The sequence below is a fragment of the Gopherus flavomarginatus genome, chromosome 5, assembly GCF_025201925.1.
Source record: "Gopherus flavomarginatus isolate rGopFla2 chromosome 5, rGopFla2.mat.asm, whole genome shotgun sequence".
NCBI lineage: Eukaryota > Metazoa > Chordata > Testudines > Testudinidae > Gopherus > Gopherus flavomarginatus.
In genome coordinates, this window is record NC_066621.1 from 13,554,081 (window position 1) to 13,577,188 (window position 23,108).

The window sequence follows — 23,108 nt, forward strand, 5'->3', positions numbered from 1 at the left end:
AACTCTGTAAAACAGAGTCTTCCCCAAGTGGTTTCTTGTTCTCCTCACTGCTCCTGCAGGGAAGAGCCACTGAAAATCACCTCTATGGCCTCACTAGAAATTTCCTTTGCCAGCAGCAGGCCAACCAATGGAGCAGCGGAGGTGGGGAAGACTTTGATGACCAGGGTTGTCCTCTGGTTTGGAAGATACTTTATCAGCCTATGAAGAGTGAGGCATTGTGGGAAGAGAGGGGCAGGGCGTGAAAAAGAGGCTCAGATGAACCTCAACACTTTAATGCTAGGAACTGACAATGTTATTAATGGTGCTGACTGCAGTCCCTGAGGCCAGTGCGGGGCACTGAGCCCTTTCCAAAGGCTTCAGTGTCTGGGAGTATTAATTGGTAAAGTCCTGTCTAAGTGCTCCTGTGGGTGGTTGTGTAGGGTCTCTTAACAGTGTTGCCAACCCCAAATGTTCAAAAATCCCAGTTGAGTCCAGTCCCCCAAATCATGTGAGTTTAAAAATGAGGGTTTTTTTAAAAATAAATATTAGGTTTTTTACTTGTCTTCCGACTTTTCAGCTGTGAGGTTGCACTTGCTTTATTTTTCCAGGTTTTTTTCATCCACTCAGGCAAGAAACTTTTTTTTTTTTAAATTAAAGCTGAGAATCTCATGCAATAGCATGATTCCAGCAGCCGGGGTTTTAAGAAAAACACTAAAAAAAGTGATAATCTCTATAAACTCATGAGAATCACAATAAAATCACAGGAGTTGGCCACACTGAACAGAAACAAATAAAATCACTCAGTTATACAAATGTCTATGACTGTCCTCTTATGCTGATAAAAATATGGTGTCCTTTCCCTCAAATTCCCTCCTCTAGGGCTTGGTGACCATTGGAGTATACTGGCCAGTTACCCAGAGAAAAGGAGATACTGCAAAATGCAAGTCTCTATCTCATGAGGTTATGTGCAATGCTGAAGTGGATCTGATGGATGACCGTCTGTTTAGCTGCTGGAACCATCCTAGTCACTGTGCCATCCGAGCAGTCTCTGAAAACTGAGAGGCAAGGAAAGATCATTCTCTTCTTGTCCCAGGAAAAGCAGCCTAGCCTTTTGGTATGGGAGGCATGTCTTACTCTAGACGGTTTTTGAAGAGAAGCTTTTCCTTTGCAGAACTAAATGGGCCAAACCCAAACCCTGGATGCTGCTCCCACCCCTGAACTGAACTTTCCAGCCTAGGACAAGTTCAGCAGGGGGAATTTCAGCATCCTAAACATTCAGTGATACCAGGAACACAAATTACAAGAGTGCTCTGGCAAAATGCCTGTGCTAATCTGTTACACACACTTACCACAGGCTTGAAACCACAAAATGCCTATGGGCTGCATAGGAAGCATGCTCTCATGGATGCCCTAAATAAATGAAACTGGGTTCATCTTGACTCATTTATTAATGCATTATAGAAGGAAGGAACTCGGATACCATAGTGATGAAAGTGGTATGAATGCCTACCCAGATGAGAGATGTCAGTGCTACTTCTTTAGGCGGCCACTTTTTGATTGGTTAGATGAAGACATGAGTGGAGACATTTGGGGGACACTAGTGGATGAACTTATGTTTAAAACAATGGATGAAAGTTAGGACACCTGGTTCTTTTTCCAGCACTGCCAGAACCTTCTTCTTTGACTTTAAACAGTCAATTCACTCCTCTGCCTCTACTTCCTCGCCTGTAAATAGGGGATAATCTTACCTTGCCTAAACAGGGCTCTTGGGATGCTTAATTCATTTGTGTTTGTAAAGTGCTTTGACCTCTTTGAATGGATGGTTCTGTATAATCACAAGCTGTTATTAATCAGCTGTATTGTTTGGGGTTTGACTAAGGGACATTTTCGCATGCAGGCTAAGCACAATATTGTCATTCCAGTACTTTTTATTTAGGAAAAGTGAGAGGGGTTCGTACAATACGCGCTTGTTCGATGCCCCACAAATATAACACAAATGGGGAGCACACCATGCTTGCTGGCTTTACCAGTAAGTTAAAGGTACATTGTATATAAATTTAGCCCAGAACAACACTAAGCTGGAGGACCAATAAATAAAATTAATACAAATAAATAAATTAATAAATAATAAAAACTGAAAAAAGTCTGCACTGCAGAAAATATTTCTCTGTCATAAGAAATTATAAAAGCCAATTGCATGGCATGATAAAAACGAGGTAAAACAAGAACTGGGTCGCATAGCTTAATTAGACCTGAGAGTTACACCTGGGCTGAACTGGGCCCACAGGCCTTCATCCTGCTGAACACTTAAGCAGAAGCACAGAGGACTATTCACATGCTTCAAGTTACACAGCTGCATTTGTTGGACTGGCGCCACAGAGGTTCTGGGTGTGATCATGCAGAGTGCTGAGTGCCTTCTCCCTGTGAGGTGCTGGGCACCCTCAGCTCTGCTGTTGAAAGGCCTGATCCCATTCCTACTGAGGTTCACAGTTACTCTCCCATTGATTTCAACGGAAGCAGGAATTCAGGCCATAAAAGAACTCTATAGAGAGCCTGATTTAGGACCCAATCCTATGTCTTACTCATGCTGTATTCAATGGGAGTTTTCCTAAGGTGGCAAGATGGAGCCCTGCAGGATGGCAGTTCTAGATTTCCATCTAATCAGCCTTGTCCATCCAGTCCAATAGGATATCTAGCTCCCCAAGAGCCATCAGACTTGCAGAGGCTACGTCCATCTGAAAGGGAACAGAGAGAATTGCTTGCTTAACAGCTAGTGCAGTTATAACAACAGAGGCTCATTTTTAAAGGGCCATTTGATTTCCCAACAAGGCCCCAGAATCACTGTCTGCAACCAAGATAGCAATAAATATTCAGTTGCCACTCTGACAAACGATGAAAATAACTCTCACAAGTGATCTCATGCGCGTGCGTGCGCTCACCCACGCCCTCCCTCCCCTCCCCATCCTCACACTGAACCTCAGCTGCTTGTTTCATCTTCTTTTCTTTTTTTATTTTAAAGTTAATTTTAGTGCTGGTGAAAGGTGTCAGCCTATTTGATGACTGGCTTTGGGAGGCAGAGCTCCTCCAAAGCAACAAAGGTCTTCCCTACCCAGTGAGGGTGAGGCCACATAACCCAGAAATCAACCAAGCCTGGGGAATCAACAATGAAAAAATAAGGCTGAGAGTGAAGGTCATAGGATCAGAACAAGGGATCCAGGAAGGGACACTGAGCAGATAACCCCAAACAACACGCACTGCTCTGAAGAGTCTGTGAGTGCTACCTAGAGGAACTCAACACATTGACATCTCCGAGGACTAATGGCCTTTTTACATAACACAGAATAGTTACAGCATGGGCAGCTGCAGAGCAAGGGTACGTCCAGACTACCCACCGTATCAGCGGGTAGCGATTGATTTTTGGGGGATCTATATATCGCGTCTCATCTAGTAGCGATATATCAATCCCCAAACACGCTCCTGTCGACTCCGGAACTCCACCGGAGCAAGCGGCAGTAGCGGAGTCAACACAGGGAGCCGCGGACGTCGATCCAGCGTGGTGAGGACGGGAGGTAAGTCGGAATAAGATACTTTGATTTCAGCTACGGTATTCCCATAGCTGAAGTTGCCTATCTTACATCGACACCCCCCCTAGTGTAGACCACGCCCAAGAGTCTCACAGGGCACTTCCCATCAGAGGTAATCCAGAGAGGAAAGATAGCATCCCAAGTCAGCAGCATTTCAGCTGTCATATAATAAAGCCAGACTCCTGCTTCCAGCACGAGAAGCTCTCTGCACATGCATTAGCTATATCAGAAAGCAAAGAGTGATTCACCTTTTCATACTGGCTCAGGATTTGTCCACATTTATGCTTCACATCCTCTCCACAGTGGTACATGCTGACTTCATTCTGGACAGGGATAAAGGGAAGGTAATTAATGACAGATACACAGGCATGAACAATACCTCATTGTAGAGCCAAGTTCTGCTACCCTTACTCACACTGAGTAGTACCATACTTCTCAAGTAATCCCGTGGGATTCCTCCTAGAGTAAGGAGCTACTCAGGGCAAGTAACGGGGGTGGAATCTGGCCCATAATTAGAACTTGTTCTATATATTATTGGCCAGATTTTCTACCTCACTGTAAATCCAGAGTGATTCTATTCACTTCAGCGGCTTTACACCAAGTTTGCACTGGCATGGCTGTGAGCAGAATTTGGCCCAGTCCCTCTGACTTACACAGAGCCTCAGCTCCTTCTTGATGCTGAGAAAGGCGTTGGCTATGCTGCTGACCTTCCGGCTGACGAGGGGACCGGATGCCTTGCAGTGATTGAAAACGGTAGCCAGATAAAATCTTAGCAAGCGACGAAGGAAACAACACCTGTCCACTGGCTAAAAAGAAAATCATCTCATTACATAGGGCAAAAATCCTTGTTAAAACCAAGGAGTCATGTATTACATAGCCATCTGTCTACATGACACCCAAGTATACGGATGGAATGCTACACAAGGACTTAAATGTTGCATTGGTCTTATGCTAACCCTCTACACATGTATAAATTTAGCCCTCAGCAAACTGTGCCCCACTTAACTTCCTGCCCCAAAGAATCCACATATCTAGTCCTAGACCAGGGGTAGGCAACCTATGGCATGGGTGCCAAAGGCGGCACAAGAGCTGATTTTCAGTGGTACTCACACTGCCTGGGTCCTGGCCACTGGTCTGGGGGGCTCTGCATTTTATTTATTTTTAAATGAAGCTTCTTAAACATTTTAAAAAACCTTATTTACTTTACATACAACAATAATTTAGTTATATATTATAGACTTATAGAAAGAGACCTTCTGAGAACGTTAAAATGTATTACTGGCACGCGAAACCTTAAATTAGAGTGAATGAATGAAAACTCGGCACACCACTACTGAAAGGTTGCCAATCCCTGTCCTAGACCCTCACTCATACAAGTAGTTCTTACTCACATAAGTAGTCCTTTGACTTTAGTAGGACTAAATAAGGTCACTACACTGCAAATGAGCACAGTACAGCAAAATGTACAACAGGTGCTCTGTATTGTATCTTAGGGTTTTAAACTGCTGCCCTTCACCATAGTATCCATGCACCTGACTCCTTTATGGTCACTAGGGCTGGATCCTCAATGAATTCTAGACCGATTTGGGGGGGAAGGGAGAGGTGCGGAGAGATAGGGAGGTTTGAGCATCAAAGAAGGTACAAATCAAGACTAAGTAACAGGGTGTGGAGAAGAATCCAAGCCAGACCCTCTTTCAAAGGCTGTTATCCCTCAAATTCCATCTTCCCCATCTCCAAATTCACCTGGCCAGTAGACAGAGGTTGTACGTACCTCAGTGTCTTGCAAAGAATATGATTTGTGTAAGATTCTGATGCCAGTACGTTCATCTTTAGATTGCTGAACAGGAGGGGGAAAGAAATAAAAATAATCAGATAGACATGTCATTGTGGGAAGGTTTGCTTTTACAAGTGATCTTTCAATAGCGCTGCTCAGCATGATTCTGAGCTACCACTGCAGATGCATTTCCAAACAGTCCATACTCACAGTCATTTCTTTAATGGCTGCAAAGCTGTGCCTTATTTCATGGATATTAACAGAGATCACACAGTGGCCCGAGTGGAGTCTTTTGAGGCTGGCACTGAGTTTCAGACACAGCAGAAGTGTTGCAAAGATGACACGGAAGAGGCAAGAACTTTTCATTTCTCTGCAGGTTACAGAAACTCTCTTCTAGCTGTGACAACTGTTCAGTAGGAAATAAAACATTGCTCATTGGGTTACATAGTCAAATCATTATTTTGCAACATAGAAAACTAATGCTGTAAACACTGGGGTTCAAATTCAGAGTGGAGTCCTGTGTCTAGAGGGAGATTAAGTTACTGTAGGCTAACCCATCTTCGTCCCTCCTTTCCTTCCAACATAATGTTACACCTGCTAAGACATTCTCTACATTCACATAGACTCACTTCAATTCATCCATTTACCAACGTGCCACTGACATGTCCCTTTAGACGTCACTTCTACATTTGTAACCCTGAACTTAAATAGACGGATGAATGGAAGGAAAGCCAGAGAGAAACAGATGCAGGAACCATGCCAATTATTTCAAGGAGTGATAGAAATGTTTGGTTTATTGACTGTTTCTTGCTTGTATTTCAATATGCACACCGGGATCTGAAATTAGGAGACTGCATAGAAATAAAGGGCTGGAAGGGACCTAAAGAGGTGTCTTGTTCATCCCCCCCATGCTGAGGCACCAAGATTCTGTTACTCCTCAGGAAGGAGAGTGAACACCTCAGAATCCCATAACAGTGTCACACAAGGAAATTCAACCTCATTGAACCAAATTCTCTAAGCATCTGTACATGCTATCTATTTCAATGGAAGCAGGTCCCGAATGGAATATGAGGCACAGCTAAACACTTAAAGCTATGAATGCATCCACTTTTTTTTGAGACATCATAAACCCCCGGAAAGCGATTAGGGAATTTGTCACCTTAAAGTTTTATTTCCTTGTATGACATTGTCACAGTTCATCCTCCTCCCTGGGAGGAACAGAAACTTGGTGAGTTAGGCACTGCCCCATGATTAATGGTGTGATGGAGATAGGCAAGTGGATGAGTTGGTGGAATGAAGTTGAAATTCATCCCCCTGGAGTACACCAGAATAAAGCCTACCACCACTTCTGTCCTCTTTTGGTCTGGGACCCTCTTCATAGGATTCCATTGCCTCTCATGCGGCTGAGTCATTTTATTGACATTTTACACAAAGCATTAAGACTTTTAAAAATAAATGGTGAGGTGGCCTTGTTCTGCAGGTACTTGGGGAGAAGGATTAGATAAGGAATGGAGGGGGTGCAAGATGCCGAAATAAGGCTGAGTCCATATTACAGAGCCCATTAGTTAAGGGCTATGCTACACCTGTGGTTTTCAACCTTTCCAGACTACTGTACCCCTTTCAGGAATCTGATTTGTCTTACGTACCCCCAAGTTTCACTTCGCTTAAAATCTACTTGCTTAAAAAATCAGACATAAAAATACAGAAGTGTGTCAGCACACTACTGCTGAAAATTGCTGACTTTCTCATTTTTACCATGTAATTATAAAATTAATCAATTGAAATATAAATATTATACTTACATTTCAGTGTATAGTACACAGAGAGCAGAATAAACCAGTCACTGTATGAAATGTTAATTTGTATTGACTTGGGTAGTGCTTTTTATGGAGCCTGTTGTAAAACTAGGTAAATATCTAGATGAGTTGATGTACCCCTTGAAGACCTCTGCATATCCCCAGGGGTACATGTAAGCCTGATTGAGAACCACTGGTCTATACTATACAGGCTTTGCCAATACAGCTAGACGCAGCTTATCCCTGCAGGAGTTCTTCTGCTGACACAGTAATGGCACTTCCCCAAATGACGTTGACTATGCTGATGGAAGCATTTGTTTGTCAGCATAGTTGCACCTACACCAGGGAGTTTGCAGCATAGCTATGCTGGCTGGGAGCATGGCTTATTCTCACCCCTGAACAAGATGGCTATGCCAATAAACATTCATAGGGTAGTCCTTGATGTAGATAAGCCCTCAGTCTCTCTGTTCACCATCTGCAAAATGGGAACAACAGCATTAGCCTACCCCACAGAGGCATTGTGACCATAAGTATATAACAGAAATTGTGAAGTTTTTAGATACTATGGTGAAGAGGGCCATATAAGTATCATAGAGAGACAGACAGTGTCTAGTCCTATATTCAGTGGAACAAATCCATCTGTTTTAATTCTACTGAAGTTACACCAAGGCTTAATTTGACCTAGTGCATCAGTCTAATGCGTGTTTATACTTAACTGATGTGTTTATGGATAATTATGTACATGAACTACACAGAGCTAGTACTGTAAAAGGATATAAAGGAAAAAAATCTGTTACCTTGTTTTAAGATGTGTTCTGTCTTGTCTTGTCATATATCATCTCTCCAACGCTGAGGTTGCTTCCCATTTATATACAGGTGAGAAAAAGGAAATGAAATTAAAGGTGGAATCCCCATGGGATTTCTGCTTTGCTGTCTACCATCCATTTCCTCACTTGGCTTACATTCAGTATCTTGGAAAGGTTTATATATTTTGCATAAGGATATCAAGCACTTTAAGAAATGCCCGGCAAAACATTTCCTGAGAGTGCCCATCTTCGCAGTCCTGTCCATTGGAGACTAAAGTGACTTGCTTCCTCGTTCCCCTTAGAAGGAAAAAAAAACACATTGAGATACAGTGGCAACCTTAGACTACAAATCAACAGCAGCAAGCCGAAGCTAAACATTCCAGACAAATGCATCAAAATCTCCTTTTGGTTTCCAGATTGCAGCACCTGTGATGTGCACCTAAACATCCTTAACTTCTTTGGAATCGCTTATTTCTTCCCTTCTATCAGCGACACCAGTATCATACGCAACTGGCACCAATGGGCTCTGGCCACTATTCCAGCCCCTAGCAGGAATAACAGCTGAAGGGAACTGCATGGCAGCCTGGTACACTGGACCTAGGCTGGGACAAGGTGAGATCCATCTCCACGACCTCTCTGCACTCTACCTGCACAGACCCCAGATACTCAGGCTTTGTGTGGTTGGAATGAATCTGGCTCATTTACAAATGTGTAATAAATACCTCCTGCACAGGACAGACATCACTAGGTAGTTATTTTAGTCACCTTTATAGCCCTACCTGTCAGACCATTGCACCCACTCCCTGACTAGGGACTAGTAAGGATGAGTGAAATATTCATTTTTTCCATTGTGATCAGCATCACAGTAAAGGATTACGAGCTGTTTTTTCTCTCAGGGCAGGTAACATTTCATGGCCATTGTATAAGGCTGCAATGGACAATGCCATCCTCCAGGTATGCATCCCTCAGGAACAAATTCCCCCATTGCAAGTCAATGAATAATCCATGTGAAAACATACTGAATGCATATACTGTAAATTGCAGTGTGTGAAATTTTTCCCCGGACAAATCCCCCATGTAACCACAACAAACATCTGTGTACCACTTAAGTCTCACCTAAATTCTACTCTGAGCTCTTCTATGGGACTCAAGAGCAGCAAAGCTGCACAAGCTGAATTTTACCTCTTATGTATTGTTCCCTTCGCAGATGCAGCTGACAGAGAAACAAGCCATATGCAATGCATAGGACCTTATAATATGCACCATTGCTAACTCTTGTGACTTCATAGTAAGTCTTATGATACTTGCAGCTGATTTTTTAATTCCAGCTCCTAAAGTCATAATTATGCAAGACTCTCCATTTTCATGTAAATAAAGTTTCTAGCCCTTATGACTGGAGTCAAAAGTTTGAAAAACGTGACACCTAAAGGCATAAAACCGAGAAGGCAAATATGAATCCTGCGTTCATTATTTTTCAGAGTGTCATGGCTTTAAAAGCAATCTCATTGGGACTGTGTGACAGAGTACTCCACTCACCGCTAGGATGGCACCTCCTCCTAGTGACTCTGGCTTAGCTCATCAGGTCAAAGCCCATTCCCACAGTTGCACACCATCACTCTATCGCGCTCTCTGGTTCGCAGCCCCTCTCTCACTCCAGGAACCACAGCATCTGCTTCATGACTCAGCCCTCCAGCCAGCTCACTCAGTGTTCCCCCCTTCTGGGGTATATCAAAGTCTTTCCTTGAGCTGTCCTAGGCATTCTTCCCATTCACTGCCCCAGGTAGGGTCGGCTCCAGGCACCAGTGCAGCAAGCAGGTGCTTGGGGCGGTCAACGGAGAGGGGAGCCACGTCTGGCTCTTCAGCAGCAATTCAGCGGCGGGTCCCTCATTCCCTCTCGGAGGGATGGACCTGCTGCCGAATTGCCGCTGAAGAATGAAGCAGCGGCGATGGAGCTGCCGCAGAAGTGCCGTTGATCGTGAATGTGGCTTTCTCCCCCACCCCCGCCACTTGGGGCAGCAAAAACCCTGGAACCGGCCCTGGCCACAGGTGCCACTCCTTCAGTGGCTGGTAGAGAAAACAAGGCCTCCCCTCTGCTCCAGGTTCCAGTCCAGGGACCCTTAACCCAGCAGTTCTGGGCTTTACACTCCGAGCCCTCTTTTCTCCTTCCCTGGACTGCTTCCTACCATTCCTAGTTCCCCCAATTTCTCTGGGAGTACCAGCTCCAAACCCTTCTCCCAGGGAGTGACTGTTGCCCCTGTCTGTTGCTAGCGTCCTGGCTTTATAGGCCGCCTCTGTTCCTGCCCAGCTGAGCCTGCTGTCAATCAATTCCCTGCTCCCTGGCTCTACTTGGCCAACTAACCCTCTTCCAGTCTTGTGTGAGGTGGACACCCCATCACAGACTGACTCAGGAATTCTGAATATGTGGGGCTGGCAATACTGAATGTGTATCATCAAAGAAAACATATCAAATAAGTCACAAACAAGAATCAGATACGTAATTGTTGGGAAGTTTCACAAACACAGACCAGGCAGAATTAGCATAATTTTGAATAATGTTTATTTAAGATGAGTGCAATTGATCAGTACAATATATATTTATTGAGTGTCTTGCAGATAACATAATACATATGGGAAGAACACAGTTCTTTTTCTGTTTGAGAATAAATTATCTTACATAGAAAATGGTTTCACATGTAGAGACACAATGACACTAAGCATTATTTCAAGAGATAATAGTAATTCTTTTGTGGTTTAAAAAGAAAAATTAGGGGACTGTGATGGGGCAGCTGCCCCTCACTGGCTGGGAAAGGGTTAATAACAGCCCTTGGAGAGGCTATGCAGAACCCAGCCAATCAGAAAAAGGCTTAGAAGTAGCCAATCAGGACCAGGCTGGGTCCTATAAGAAGGGCTGCAGGGCAGCCTCTCCCTGGAGCTTGAGGGAGAAGGCCTGGTTGTCTGTAGAGAGAAGTACCTGGGACAGAGCAGTGCTAGGCAGGGCCGGGGGAGCAAGCAGAGCTCCAGCCTGGACTGCAGTTTGCCCCTGAATGAGGGGCTGAACTAGGGGCTGCAGTTCGCTACTATGGTGAAAGGCTGAGCAAAGGACTGCTGGTTGCCTCGGAAGGGTTGTGCCCTGAAGAGAACGCCATGGTCTGGGGGTGACACAGGTCCCCACAAACAGTCTTGATGGAAAGTGAGACACCACCAGGGGAGTGCTCTGCTGCTGGACAGAGCTAATTCCCAGAACAACCAGGAAGAGGTGCCATGGTGATAAGCATTACCTGTTATAGGGACCAATCCTGCAAGCCTTCCCCAGGCTGTACTCCTGCTAGCTTCAGTGGGAGTTCACTACCTGAAGGGGTCTTGTAAGTGGAGCCCTAGGGTTGTAAGCATCCTTCTTGACTAATATCTAGATTGAAGTAGCTCCCAAAATGTGCTGTTTGCTTTCCAAACACAGATGAAGATACAGTCCCTGTCCCAAAGAGCGCACAATCTAAACAATAATTTCATTGCATTGCTACAAGAGACTCATCTAACCACAACTAAAAAGAATAATTAAAAAAACTACCCTTAATAGCAGAGAAAGTCTTTCAAGGCTTATCAGGAATATAAGTACTGTGATTTGAAAAACCACATGTGAGCTTGAAATAACTCGTTCTTTATGCAAGATGATGTCTAAACATTTAAATTACCAATTCAAATCAACAGGAAGACCCTCAAAGAAAGTTGGATTTAGACCTTATTCCCCACTCATCACCATGGCAGCTGAACAACTTTAAAGGACCTTTAAAAATAGCATGTTGGTTATTGCATTCTGTTCTCTAATGAGCCTTCTCCATCCAGTCTAGCAGGATATCCAGCTCCCCAAGGGATTTCATTGCTGCAGAAGCAGTGTTCAGCTGGAAGTAGATTGAAAGAAATATTTGGTAAATAATGACGGCAATTTGAAATGAGCGAAAAGGAACCTGAGTCTTTGCATTAGCGGATAAAGTCTCATCAATTTACCTGTCCATAATTGGTGAGAATTTGTTTATATTTCTCTATTGCTTCCTCTCCACATTCACACACATTTTGTTCATTCTAGAAAAATAAAAGCAAATTCATTAGGCTTTTCTCTTTTAATAAGCTGTGGCTTTCTGATTAATATGGAGACTCTTTTATAGGCTAGCTCTTGCTAAACTGTGCAAAATATGGCATTCCCTTAAATCAGACTGCCTCATCCGAGGATGAAATTTGCCCCGTAGCGAGGGTTTGCTCAAGATCCCAATTGAATACTATTTTGCAGATTCAAATAGGAGCTATGTGGTGCAAGGGTAAATCTCAAAGATTCACAGTGATGAGTACACGTGAACAATTCTTTTCATGGTGTTTTGATGCTTCTGTTCATTGCTGAAGCCCCTAATGGTATGAACTCTCTCTTTTAAGCAAACTTTTTGTAACCTCGGGAAACATTCCGGCTGGTTTATTTAATCTATACCAAGTTTGTTCATATCCCTCATGTTAATGGATTTAACATACATTTTAGAGATAACCAGAATTTATTGAAACCTGACATACACATTGTCTGAATTTCTTCTTGATGCTGAGGAAGGAATTGGCTATGCTGCTGATTTTCCGGTTGACATGAGAATCCTCAGTCTCACAGTGTTTGAAGACCTTGTCCACGTAGAATCTTAACAGGTGATGGATGACACAACATCTATCTGCAGGCTTAAGAGAAATAGTATCTTTTCTTTTTAAGTGCTTTAGAAAGTGCTATAAAAGAACCTATAATCAGTGACCACTTCACCCATCACTAAAATGCAGCCATCTTTGGTGCTAAACATGGCAGTTGAATGGATAATTTTTTTTTAAATTCTGTTTGATACATTTTGCTACAATGTTTACAATGGATTTAGGATAGATTTTCAAAAGCACTCAGCTCCCAAGAGGACTGTCCTAGGGCAGCCCCTGCCTGGAGTGACTCTCCTGCAGCAGGCCACAGCATGATAGTCACGCCTGCCTCAGTTTCCCCTTCAGAGTCTTCAGTAACTCTACGCAAGCTCTCTTGACACAAATGTACCCTCCTCAGGGCTGGTTTATAATCAGACATTGGGAACACCATCCAAACAAAAGACCCAAACACATGTAGTTCATTTCTCACCCCAGTGCAAACAGTCATTAAGATCACCCGACATCTTGTCTCATGATGCCCCACATCACACACCAGCACCTTTGACCATGCCCAGTCTCTTCAGCCATCCTCCTCTGTCCTTGTACCAGGACAGCCACCCCAACCCTTCCTATTGGAGTGTAACTTCTACTCTTCCCAGTGGGAGCCCTCACAGCCTCTCTGCTGGAGATTGTCTTTACCAGGGGAGCATCCCTCACTCCCCCAGCCCTCTCATGGCTCTTCTGCGTCCAGCTCTATGATCCTGGAGACATCAGCAGGTAAGATCCTCCACTGCTCCCCTGCCTTCTTTCCTCGGTTCTGGCTCAGAGCCAGCAGGTAACTCCCTCTGTTGTTCCTCCTGCCTTCAGCCTCCTCCAGTCCTGCCTCTCTGGCTTGGGGACACCAACCTGCAAACGCCTCTTGCTGTCTCCTGCCTTCAGCTTTCTCCCAGCTCTTAAGCATACAGTGTCTGTGGCAGACCTCACCTGCCCCCTGACTCCCACTGAGGCAGCTCTGATTCAACAGGTCTCTCTTACTTATTGGGTCTCCCTGTCTCTGATTTGCCCTAGTCTTTTATAGTCCCCAGGTGCTGCCTTGCCCTCCTAATTGGCCAATGGGATCACTTGTCCTGGCACAAGGGAACTGGACTGACTTCATTCATGGGAGAGGGTGTGGAGGGGGCATAGCCACCCTGTGACAAGGACCCATTAAGGCACCTAAACAAGTTGCCTGACTTTCAGTAGTGAATAGCGAGAGCTGTTGGGTGCTCAGCCCTTTTGAAAATACATCCCTTCATTGCTGCAATGTGCCTGGAGCTTGGGAAACACACAAACTTTCAAATCTCCTAGCAAGTGAAGAATACATGTGAGGAAAACAACTTAAATTGGTAGGGAAATGTTGGTGTGAAGAAGGTTATTACTCAAGTTGGAATATGATCAAGTTGCCAGGGTTATCATCCGTACCTCTTAGGAAAAGTTCTATAGGATTTTAATATCAACAAGCAGCCAAGAACTTGGCTACGCGTCTCTTCCAAAAGATGATACCTCCAGCTGTACAACACCTTCTAATACATCTGAGGCTACTTATAAATTATCAGCACCAACACCTTCCTGCAGCACCTCTGAGTAGCCTCCCATCCCAAAGGCTGATCTAGCCTGAGGCTCTTTCACTTGTGAGAGCTGAAGAGAATCACACCCAAAGAGATACAACTACAGTAATATACTGAGCAAAATGGTTTTGTCCCCTGTTCATTATCCAATACTATCAACATGAAATCTTGTTTTCAAAAGAACTGGCTACAGAAGCAGGGAGTCAACTCTCTTAATTCATGTAACCAGCCCATATTAGTCCACGTAGCTATGTACTGTACATGTATTCATACTGCAGCTGCACGGGAACCAGAATTTCTGCTTCAGGGTAAAGTCTGCTATTTTGAAATTTGTTTTCATTCTGAATCAAAACAAAAATGTTCAATTTCTAAATTTCTTGTGAAACAAAATTTAAAAAACTGTTTCAGGTCAATCAAAATGTTTCACTTTGATAAAATCAAAATGTTTCATTTCAATTTCAGCTTTTCTATTTTAAAATATTTTATCGCATAAAATAATATAAATTTTGAAATAAAAATGTGTTCTGAAACAAACAAACAAAAATCAAAATGTTCTGTTCCGAAAAGGTCACTTTGTTTTAATTTTTCTTTTTCTATACCAAATGTTGTTGAAATCAACACATTCCCATGGAAAATGTCTGAGTTGACAAAACACTATTTTCTGGTGGAATGATGTTCCCTTGGAACTTTTCAATCAGCACTAATGCACACCTTTGTGGAATCTTACAGTCAGCCTTGAGAAATGGCCCACTTAAAATCAGCTGTAAAGGATACATTCAGCAAAGGCAATAATGGTACCTACAGTGAAATTGTGCAGAGAGTATGGGTATGACAAAATGCTTATGGTTCGGACGGCGTCTTTGGCTTGCTAAACAGAAAGAGAAAAATATAGTGATGTTAATGCATATTAGCTACCAGGATGTTCAGACAGCTAATTCATACAGCATATAAACAGAGCTTTTCTTCTTAAAAACTGAAAGTCAATTACATGTTGGTGATTGATGATCTCATGAGAGTGAAATCTGCTTGACACTCAGGTTCAGCATGCTCATCCACACATCTCATCTCTGACTTGGAGGGATCAGTGCGGGAGAGAAAAAGTTCAGCCTCCAAGACTCATTCTGTCCTTGGCCACTTTACTGAGACTGCCCAATGAACTGTTTTGTTGTCTGTGGAGTGTGGCTGCTTTTGTTTTTTTAAACTCACAAGGAACTGAACTGAGAACCACCAAAACTCATTTCACAAATGGGTCACTTAAGAGACATCAGATGGTGGCAACTTTGGGGGCCTGATTCTCCATTACCCCGCACTTCGTGTTGGCATTTATACCAGTGTAAAGTGCTAACACAGCTGAAAGGTAGCATTATACACCCACTTTGCACTCCCGTGGTGATGAAAATGACTGCACAAAGTGTGGAGCAAGGAAGAATCTGTCCCCGAGTCACTACTAAAGCTCCATATTGCAATCTTCTGAGCCACCCGGTCCTCAGATAACCGATTTAAAAGAGATATTGGTTGGTCAAACCATAACTGCCCAGGCCTTTCTACAGCTACAGCGCACGGGGCAATACTTACAATGGTTGCTTTGATTGCTGTGAAGCTGGCTCTAATTTCATTAATATTCATTGAAATCATGCAAGGTCCAAATTGGAAGATTTTGTTCCCAGTTGTTGGTGTCAAATACAACCAGCACATTGTAGGAAGGAGGTAGAGGGAAAGGCAGGAGATCTTCATATTGCTGCAGAATAAGAAACTTTGGCTGGCTGGGATAGCTGATCAATGAGGAGAAAATATTTCTTCATTATCCTTCATCTACACAATTTAAAAAATACACTCTGCGACTCAGGGTTTTGTACTAGGGTGAACTCCTGTCCTTCTCACCCCCCAAGTTAACAGCAAAACTCCCATTGGCATCTATGGGACAGGATTGCATCCCTGATCCCCCTTCAGCATAATACCTGAACAGGAGCTTGCCTAGGAGTGTTTTTTTAATTTTAAAATCTACTCCCCTAAAAACAGTTAGCCAAGACACTAGTCCTCATGAAGGCATATTCACGTGAACACTTCCAGTTTTCACATTTTTTTCAGTATCTCTATGAAAAAAATGTATTCGGTGGACAGGAAAGGAAATACAAGTGTATATTAGATAGATTCATGTTACATATTAATCATACAACATGAGTGCATATATATGCGTAATATATATAGTATATTACATATAGTATAGACGTGAATATTTATAAATGCTATATATATACACACACACAATATATATATACACACATACATACACACACACATGCTTTATATACATACATATATACACACTGTTATATTAAGAGCTGGTTAAAAGTTTTTAATTAACAATTTCTTTTCTGTGAGAAATGGCTTTTCAAAGGCAATGACCATTTCGGTGAAAAAAAATTCCTATAATTTTTTAAAATACTTTGATTAAATGAAAGTAAATTGAAATGTTCATTTCATTTATTTCAAAATTTAAAATTTTTGTTTTGTTGCAGTTCTTGGGTTTTTGTTTTTGTTTTGTTTGTTTGGGCTTCCTCCCTTTTCTTTGGTTTTCCCCCCATTTCTCTCTTTTCCCCTCCATAAGGGAAAGAAGGAAAACCAAAACTCAGATAAAACAAATTCTGATTTGAAATTTATCAAAACAAAAACTTTCCTTTTGATTTGTTCAGTCCAACCATTGAAAAAAATCCATAATTTATTTTAAATGAAAAAAAAGTGTCTTCTCAAATAAAATTTGTCATGGAAAAATTCATGTAGCCCTAATTACATATTTCAAACTGTTTTGAACTTAAAAGCAGTTGGATTGGAGGCAATTGCCAGAAAATTTCCCCAGACTGATAGTCGTGCTGAGACCAAGCGTAGATATTTGCATCCAAAAGAAAAGTTTTTTCCCTCAAAAAATTAGGAGCAACTGAAAGTATGGGCTACCACAAAAATAATTTTGATACCTTGACTAGTTGTTTTGATACCACTGAAAATTAGCTTATTTATTACACGATCTCAGATATGTAGGCATATGCATGTATGTATATATACATGGATATACATATATACCTATGCAGAGCATGTGAATATAAATATATGAATTGTAGACAGGTACAACAAATGGATTGACTGCATAGACAAACAAATATATTGGTGTCTTACCTTATTCTGTAATACGTATTTGCTTGCTTCTTGATGTGCTATCTCACCTGGAGAGTGCTGATCATTTTTATGCAGGAGTAGGGAGGAAACACCTCTGGACCAACTTTTGGAATTCTTCCCACTTTTCCCATTACTTGATTTCCCTTCCTAATTTTATGACTTAATTGGTTAATAAAAGGGGCCAAGTTTCTCTCCCACGGGTGTTATTCCTGTACATGGGAGTGGAAAGTATTGGAGTTTCCTTTGTCCCTTGCAGGGGAGAGGCAGGGCTTTGCATAGGTGTTACGTCGATTAACTTGCAGATCATAAGGAACCTGATGGCGTCCGGGGGCTGACAGTACCCATCCCTTTCCTCTTCCTGTGGCTTCCTCCTATCTTGGAGGAATAGTGCTGCCAGGGGCTTTCTGGAAAAAGGCTGTCCCTGGACTCCTTTAGGGGACAAGGAGTTTGTGTGGGGGATGGAGCTTCACAGCAGAGATATGAAGCAGAGCTGGAACTGCTGAAGGCTGGAGCTTCTGGTGTCATGGTGAGATTGGCTCCAGCTGAAATTGCGTGACTCATAAGGAAATCATGAGAGCTGGCCAGGCTGCTCCCAGCAACTGTTCGTTTTTCTGTGTAGGTTCTGGTAGTCATATGATGCACAGAGGGGCCTTCACTCACTGCTATAAGGAAGCCCTTGCCCTCAGATTTGCAGTCCAAATGGACAGACAATGGGATGCCTGACAGCGACTTTCTTGCCTCACTCAGGGGATGTCTACATTGAAGATGAAGGTGTCATTTCCAGCCTGGGTACACATAGCTGCACTAGTTCTGATCAAGCTAGTGTGCTAAAAATAGCAGTGTGGCTGCAGCTGCCTGGGTGATGGGAGGGACTAGCTGTCCCTAAGGTATGTACGTAGGGTCTCGGATTGGATTGCACTAGGGACTGCTACCTTGCTATTTTTAGTAAACTAGCTCACTCAGAGCCAACACAGGTATGTCTACTCAAGCTGGAAATGACAGCTCCAGCATAGACACACCGCTAGGATCCATTTGCATTTTGTTCTCACACAGTGAGGGGAAATTTCCAGATCCAGAGTGAGGCCAAAATTTTCAGAAGAACTCAGATCCCATTTAGGCACCGGAATAAGTGGTCCGATTTTCAGGCAAGCCAGCCCTTTGGATGCACGCTCTGAACAAACCAAAAAGTTACCCACAGACGTATAATTATTCCTGGGTCATCTTTTCACTGGAATCAGAGTTAGAGTTCTGGTCACATCAGCCAAGAGAAAATCCACCCACTTCTTAGAAAAGCTCCCAACCCAGCAGCGTCAATGCAATTTTTGCCAAAAGGAGAGATTAATATGGTGACATCTGTCTTAAACAACCACCTAGTGGCAAATAGTACTGTCTTCAGGACAGAATGATCTTTATATTTAGAGACCTACCAAATTCACAGTCCGTTTTGGTCAATTTCATGGTTATAGGATTTTAAAAATCGTAAATTTCACAATTTTAGTTATTTAAATCTGAAATTTTATGATGTTGTAATTGTAGGGGTCCTGACCCCAAAGGGAGCTGTGGGTTGGCCTCAAGGTTATTGTAACAGGGAGTCTCGGTATTGTCACCCTTACCTGTGTATTGCTGCTGGAGGCGGCGGTGCCATCAGAGCTGGGAGGGCAGAGAACAGTGGCTGCTGGCCAGGAGCCCAGCTCTGAAGGCAGCACCCTGCCAGCTGCAGTGCAGAAGCAAGGGTGGCATGGTATGGTAATGCCACCCTTACTTCTGTGCTGCTGCCTTCAGAGCTGGGCTCCTGGCCAGCAGCCACCGCTCTCTCACCACTCAGCTCTGAAGACAGCAGTGCAGAAGTATGAGTGGCAATAACCTGACCCCCCCTAGAATAACCCTGCAACCCTCCACCACAAACCAGGACTCCCATTTTGAGAAACACTGGTCTCCCCTGTGAAATCTGTATAGTATAGGATAAAAGTACAAAAAAGACCAGATTTCACAGGAGAGATCAGATTTCATGGTCTGTGACATGTTATTCACGGCCGTGAATTAGTAGGGCCCTATTTGTATTTTAGAGAGTGCTGTCCTGTGGGAATTGAGCCTAAATACAGGTTTCACTGTATTCATTGGGAACCAAATCTTGAGCTCCTTACTCAGGTTTGACTCAATCCTTAAATTTAGCAAGAGTTTTGACTGAGTAAGCAGTTCTGAGTGTGGCCTTACATCAGGCAATTTATTAACAGCTATGGAAATCTAATTATTCATCACTTTATTGTAAGCCATTTGAATATTTGACTTAGGTCCATGATGCAGCAGTAGAGAGACATGATGCAGGAAGCACAGGACAGTTACAGACCTGGAAATATCCATTTGGTTCTGATTGAACATTCCATGATGTGGAAACACAGTGACTCACATAGGGTTTGCTGGGCACTCAGTACAGAACAAATGTCTGTGAAGAAGCAGAAATTCACACAATCAAAGGAGTTAGAAGCAGTTAGCTCAGTTAGCTCACCCAGGCTGTTCCCCTAAGGGTCAGTTCACGATTCATCCCTATACTGTAATCTACAGGACTCAGAGCTTTAAACATCTCAGAAGACTTTTCACTTGGGAGATGTCATGCAATTAAAGTGGAAACAACATACTGTACAAGGCAGGACAATATCTAATCCACTGACTACTAATTTCCAGGGGTGATTAAGGATTTGGTTCCTCCTATAAAGCCATTAATGGTTTGGGACCTGCCTAACTTGAGACCGTTTCCTTCTGCCTTACGTGGAAGACAATAAAGATCTCAGTAGTGACAGCTCGGGATTTGGGAAGGGAGCAAGTGACATGGAGCTGAATCAAGCAAGGAATCCATGATCGAGAATGATGATTGTTATGACGAGGACCACTGGAAATGGACAATTCTCTTTCACTATCCATAGGCATGCCCAGCCTCCTCTAAAGGTAGGTCTACATACCATCTTGCAGCCTGCGAGAGCGAACCTCCCAGCCCGGGTCGACAGACTTAGGCTAGAGCTCTACACATAGCTGTATCGACTGCTATTTGGTATTGCAGCTTGGGTTGGGGCTCAGCTTATAGATTCATAGATTCCAAGGCCAGAAGGGGCCGTTGTGATCGTCTAGCCTGACCTTCAGTGTGGCACAGGACCTGGGTGAGTAATTTTTTTTTGATGAGCAAGTTAAAGCTCTTCAGTATGTTCATCAAGATGGTTGGATTATATAAGTAGATTTTGTGCCCGGGCTGGTAAATTCTCAGGATGAACGTACTAGGCTGACTTACACCCATTGTCATGTCAGGCACCCAAGTCTTCCACCAAGTGCCTGGCACAAGCCTAGCTTACTCTTCTACCAAGTGCTGCTCAAGACCATCTAGATGGAAACGCGGAATAGGAGTTACAGCTGAGATTCCCACCGATCCATATAATCAGTGCCTCTCACCATCCCTGTTATTCTGCATGATAAGGAAAAACCGTTAGTACAACAAGAAGTGGAAATAAATCTGAAGCAGGTTGTGGTTTCCCCTTACTGAGGTGCTGAAAGATTCCCTGTAGCCTGCAGCATTGTTGCACAGTGCACTCCTCCCTGGGTTCCCGGCTGCTGCCTGGCAAATGCAATGGAAACATATGTTCCTCTTGGAGGAAGGGAACGGGCACTTGCTACGTGCACTTGACCAAATCAGTTTCCTCTCCCGCCCCCCGCAGCTCTCCCAACCACTCCCAAATCCCAGTAAGGAACTAAAGAGGGAAAGTGTTACTCAATAATTAAGTAAATTGAGGATGAGAAGAAGGGAAATGTTAAAGCTGAATTGACTAATCAAAAAGCAATTAGGCTAAGTGCTAATAAAAGAAAAGCATTAGTGCGTCTACTAAACACTGGCCAGGCAGGCAGAGGAAGGAGAGTCCAGTGATTAGAGCACTAACCTGAGACACCAGAGATCTTGATCCAATTCCCTGCTCCACTATAGACTTCCTTTGTGACCTTGGACAAGTCACTTAGTCTCTCTCTGCCTTAGTTCCTCATTTGTAAGATATCTTATCTCACAGACATGTTATCAGCATCAATACATTACAAGATACTATGATGAGGTGATGGGGGCCATATAAGTACCTTAAATACAGACAGACATACAAAAAGATTGCTAATATTTCATTAGGAGTGGGTAAATCAGATACAAATGTAAGAAACATACCAGCAAAGACAAGTGAGTCAGGCTTATCCCATGAGGTCTCACCATAGTAGAGATGGCAGCAATTTTTCAAATGCAACTTTTTTTTCAATCAAAAACAAAAAATGTATCAAAAATATTTTCAGAGTTTCAAGCTTGGCAAAAAAAGTCACGGCTTTCTTCCAGCATTTTAATACAAAACGTTCTTGAAAGTATTCTAAAAATGGTTATGAAGATTTTTCCTTTACCAAAGACCAGGTTTGGGGCCAATGAAATTTTTGTACAAAATTTTCAATTACATTATATAGAATATATAAACATTTTCAAAACAATGTCAAAAAACTGGAAAACGGGTCCATTTCAAACACTTTGTAATGGAAAAAAAATCAAAATGTCAACTTTTTTGTGAGGAATAGGTTTTCATTTTTCACTCAGCTCTGCTATTCTGCATTTGATAAACTCCTCAGTGAATGCCCCAATAGCCATGGCAGCAAGAATCATCCACTTTCATCTGCAGCTGGCTGGTTAATTGCTCTGTAACGTATCAGAGATACACCTTGCCTTGGTGATCTATGCATTGGTGACATTCGGGGGAATGGTTATTGCAACTCCTCAGATTGAGAAGTCAGGCTTGCCTGCCTGAAAAATGTTCAGTTGGCAGAAAATGCAGCAGCAAGATGCTGAGTATTTTCTGTGAAAAATTTAGAATGAAGTTTTTCCTGGACATTTTCAATTTTTCATCAAAATTAAATTAAACAAAAAATAATTTCAATTTAATTTGAAACAAATTACAATTGTTCAAGCTTTTGTTTGGGTGGGAAAATGGAGGGGAGGGAAAAGGGGACTAAAAATCAAAAATGTAATTGCAAATAAACAAAAAATTTCAAAACAAAAATAGTTGTAGATTGATGAAAAAAATGTTTTTTTAAATATAATTTAGAAAGCCATTTTTTGTCAAAAATGTTGAAGAAAAAGACTACTCATCTGCTCAGCAACACAGATTGCTATGAATGCAGCCCTCCAACTCCCATTCTCTACTCTCAGCATTGGTTCCTCAATCCCCAGTGAGTGCAGAGTCCATTTCTAGGGTGCATTCCTGATATTCAAAGCCCTAGTTACCTGAAATATGTCCTTTCCTCCACAGCTATGACCTCCCATGGCAGCTATATTCTGTTGGAACAAGAAACACTCAAGCTGGGAGGGCTGGTGAGTGCAGGAGACAGAACTTTCTCAGGTGTTGGACCTTGACTATGGAAGTCTCTTCGGCAAGAGATAGGAATGTTCATTATTTTCAGAACTAAGGCCTAGTACTACAAAGTTAGGTCAACATAAGCCACATTAGGTCAATTTAATAATGTATCTACACTGCAGAGTCCCTTCCGCTGACCTAAGTGGCCTGTACCGTCGACTTCTGTACTCCACCTTCATGAGAGGCATTGTGCTTGACTTGACTTCCACAGGTCGACATGGGGATAATGTAGACACTGTGTTTGTAGCTCGAATGCATTGGCCTCCAGGTGGTGTCCCACAGTGCTCCGCTGTTACCGCTCCGGAGAGTACTTTCAACTTCCCTGCA

General features: G+C 42.8%; 2 protein-coding genes across 2 annotated transcripts in view; both read right to left on the reverse strand.

Annotated features, from left to right (window-relative positions):
• PFKFB2 (6-phosphofructo-2-kinase/fructose-2,6-biphosphatase 2) overlaps positions 1 to 23,108 on the reverse strand; it is a 334,000-nt gene that overhangs the window by 191,287 nt on the left and 119,605 nt on the right. The gene's annotated exons all lie outside the window — the stretch shown is intronic.
• Positions 11,758 to 15,831, reverse strand: LOC127051416 (interleukin-20-like). Its single transcript, XM_050953678.1, has 5 exons — positions 15,772 to 15,831; positions 14,999 to 15,064; positions 12,494 to 12,646; positions 11,942 to 12,016; positions 11,758 to 11,835 (listed from the first exon to the last, which is right to left on the reverse strand). Exons 1-5 carry the CDS (start codon positions 15,829 to 15,831, stop codon positions 11,758 to 11,760), a joined length of 432 nt encoding a protein of 143 aa, XP_050809635.1.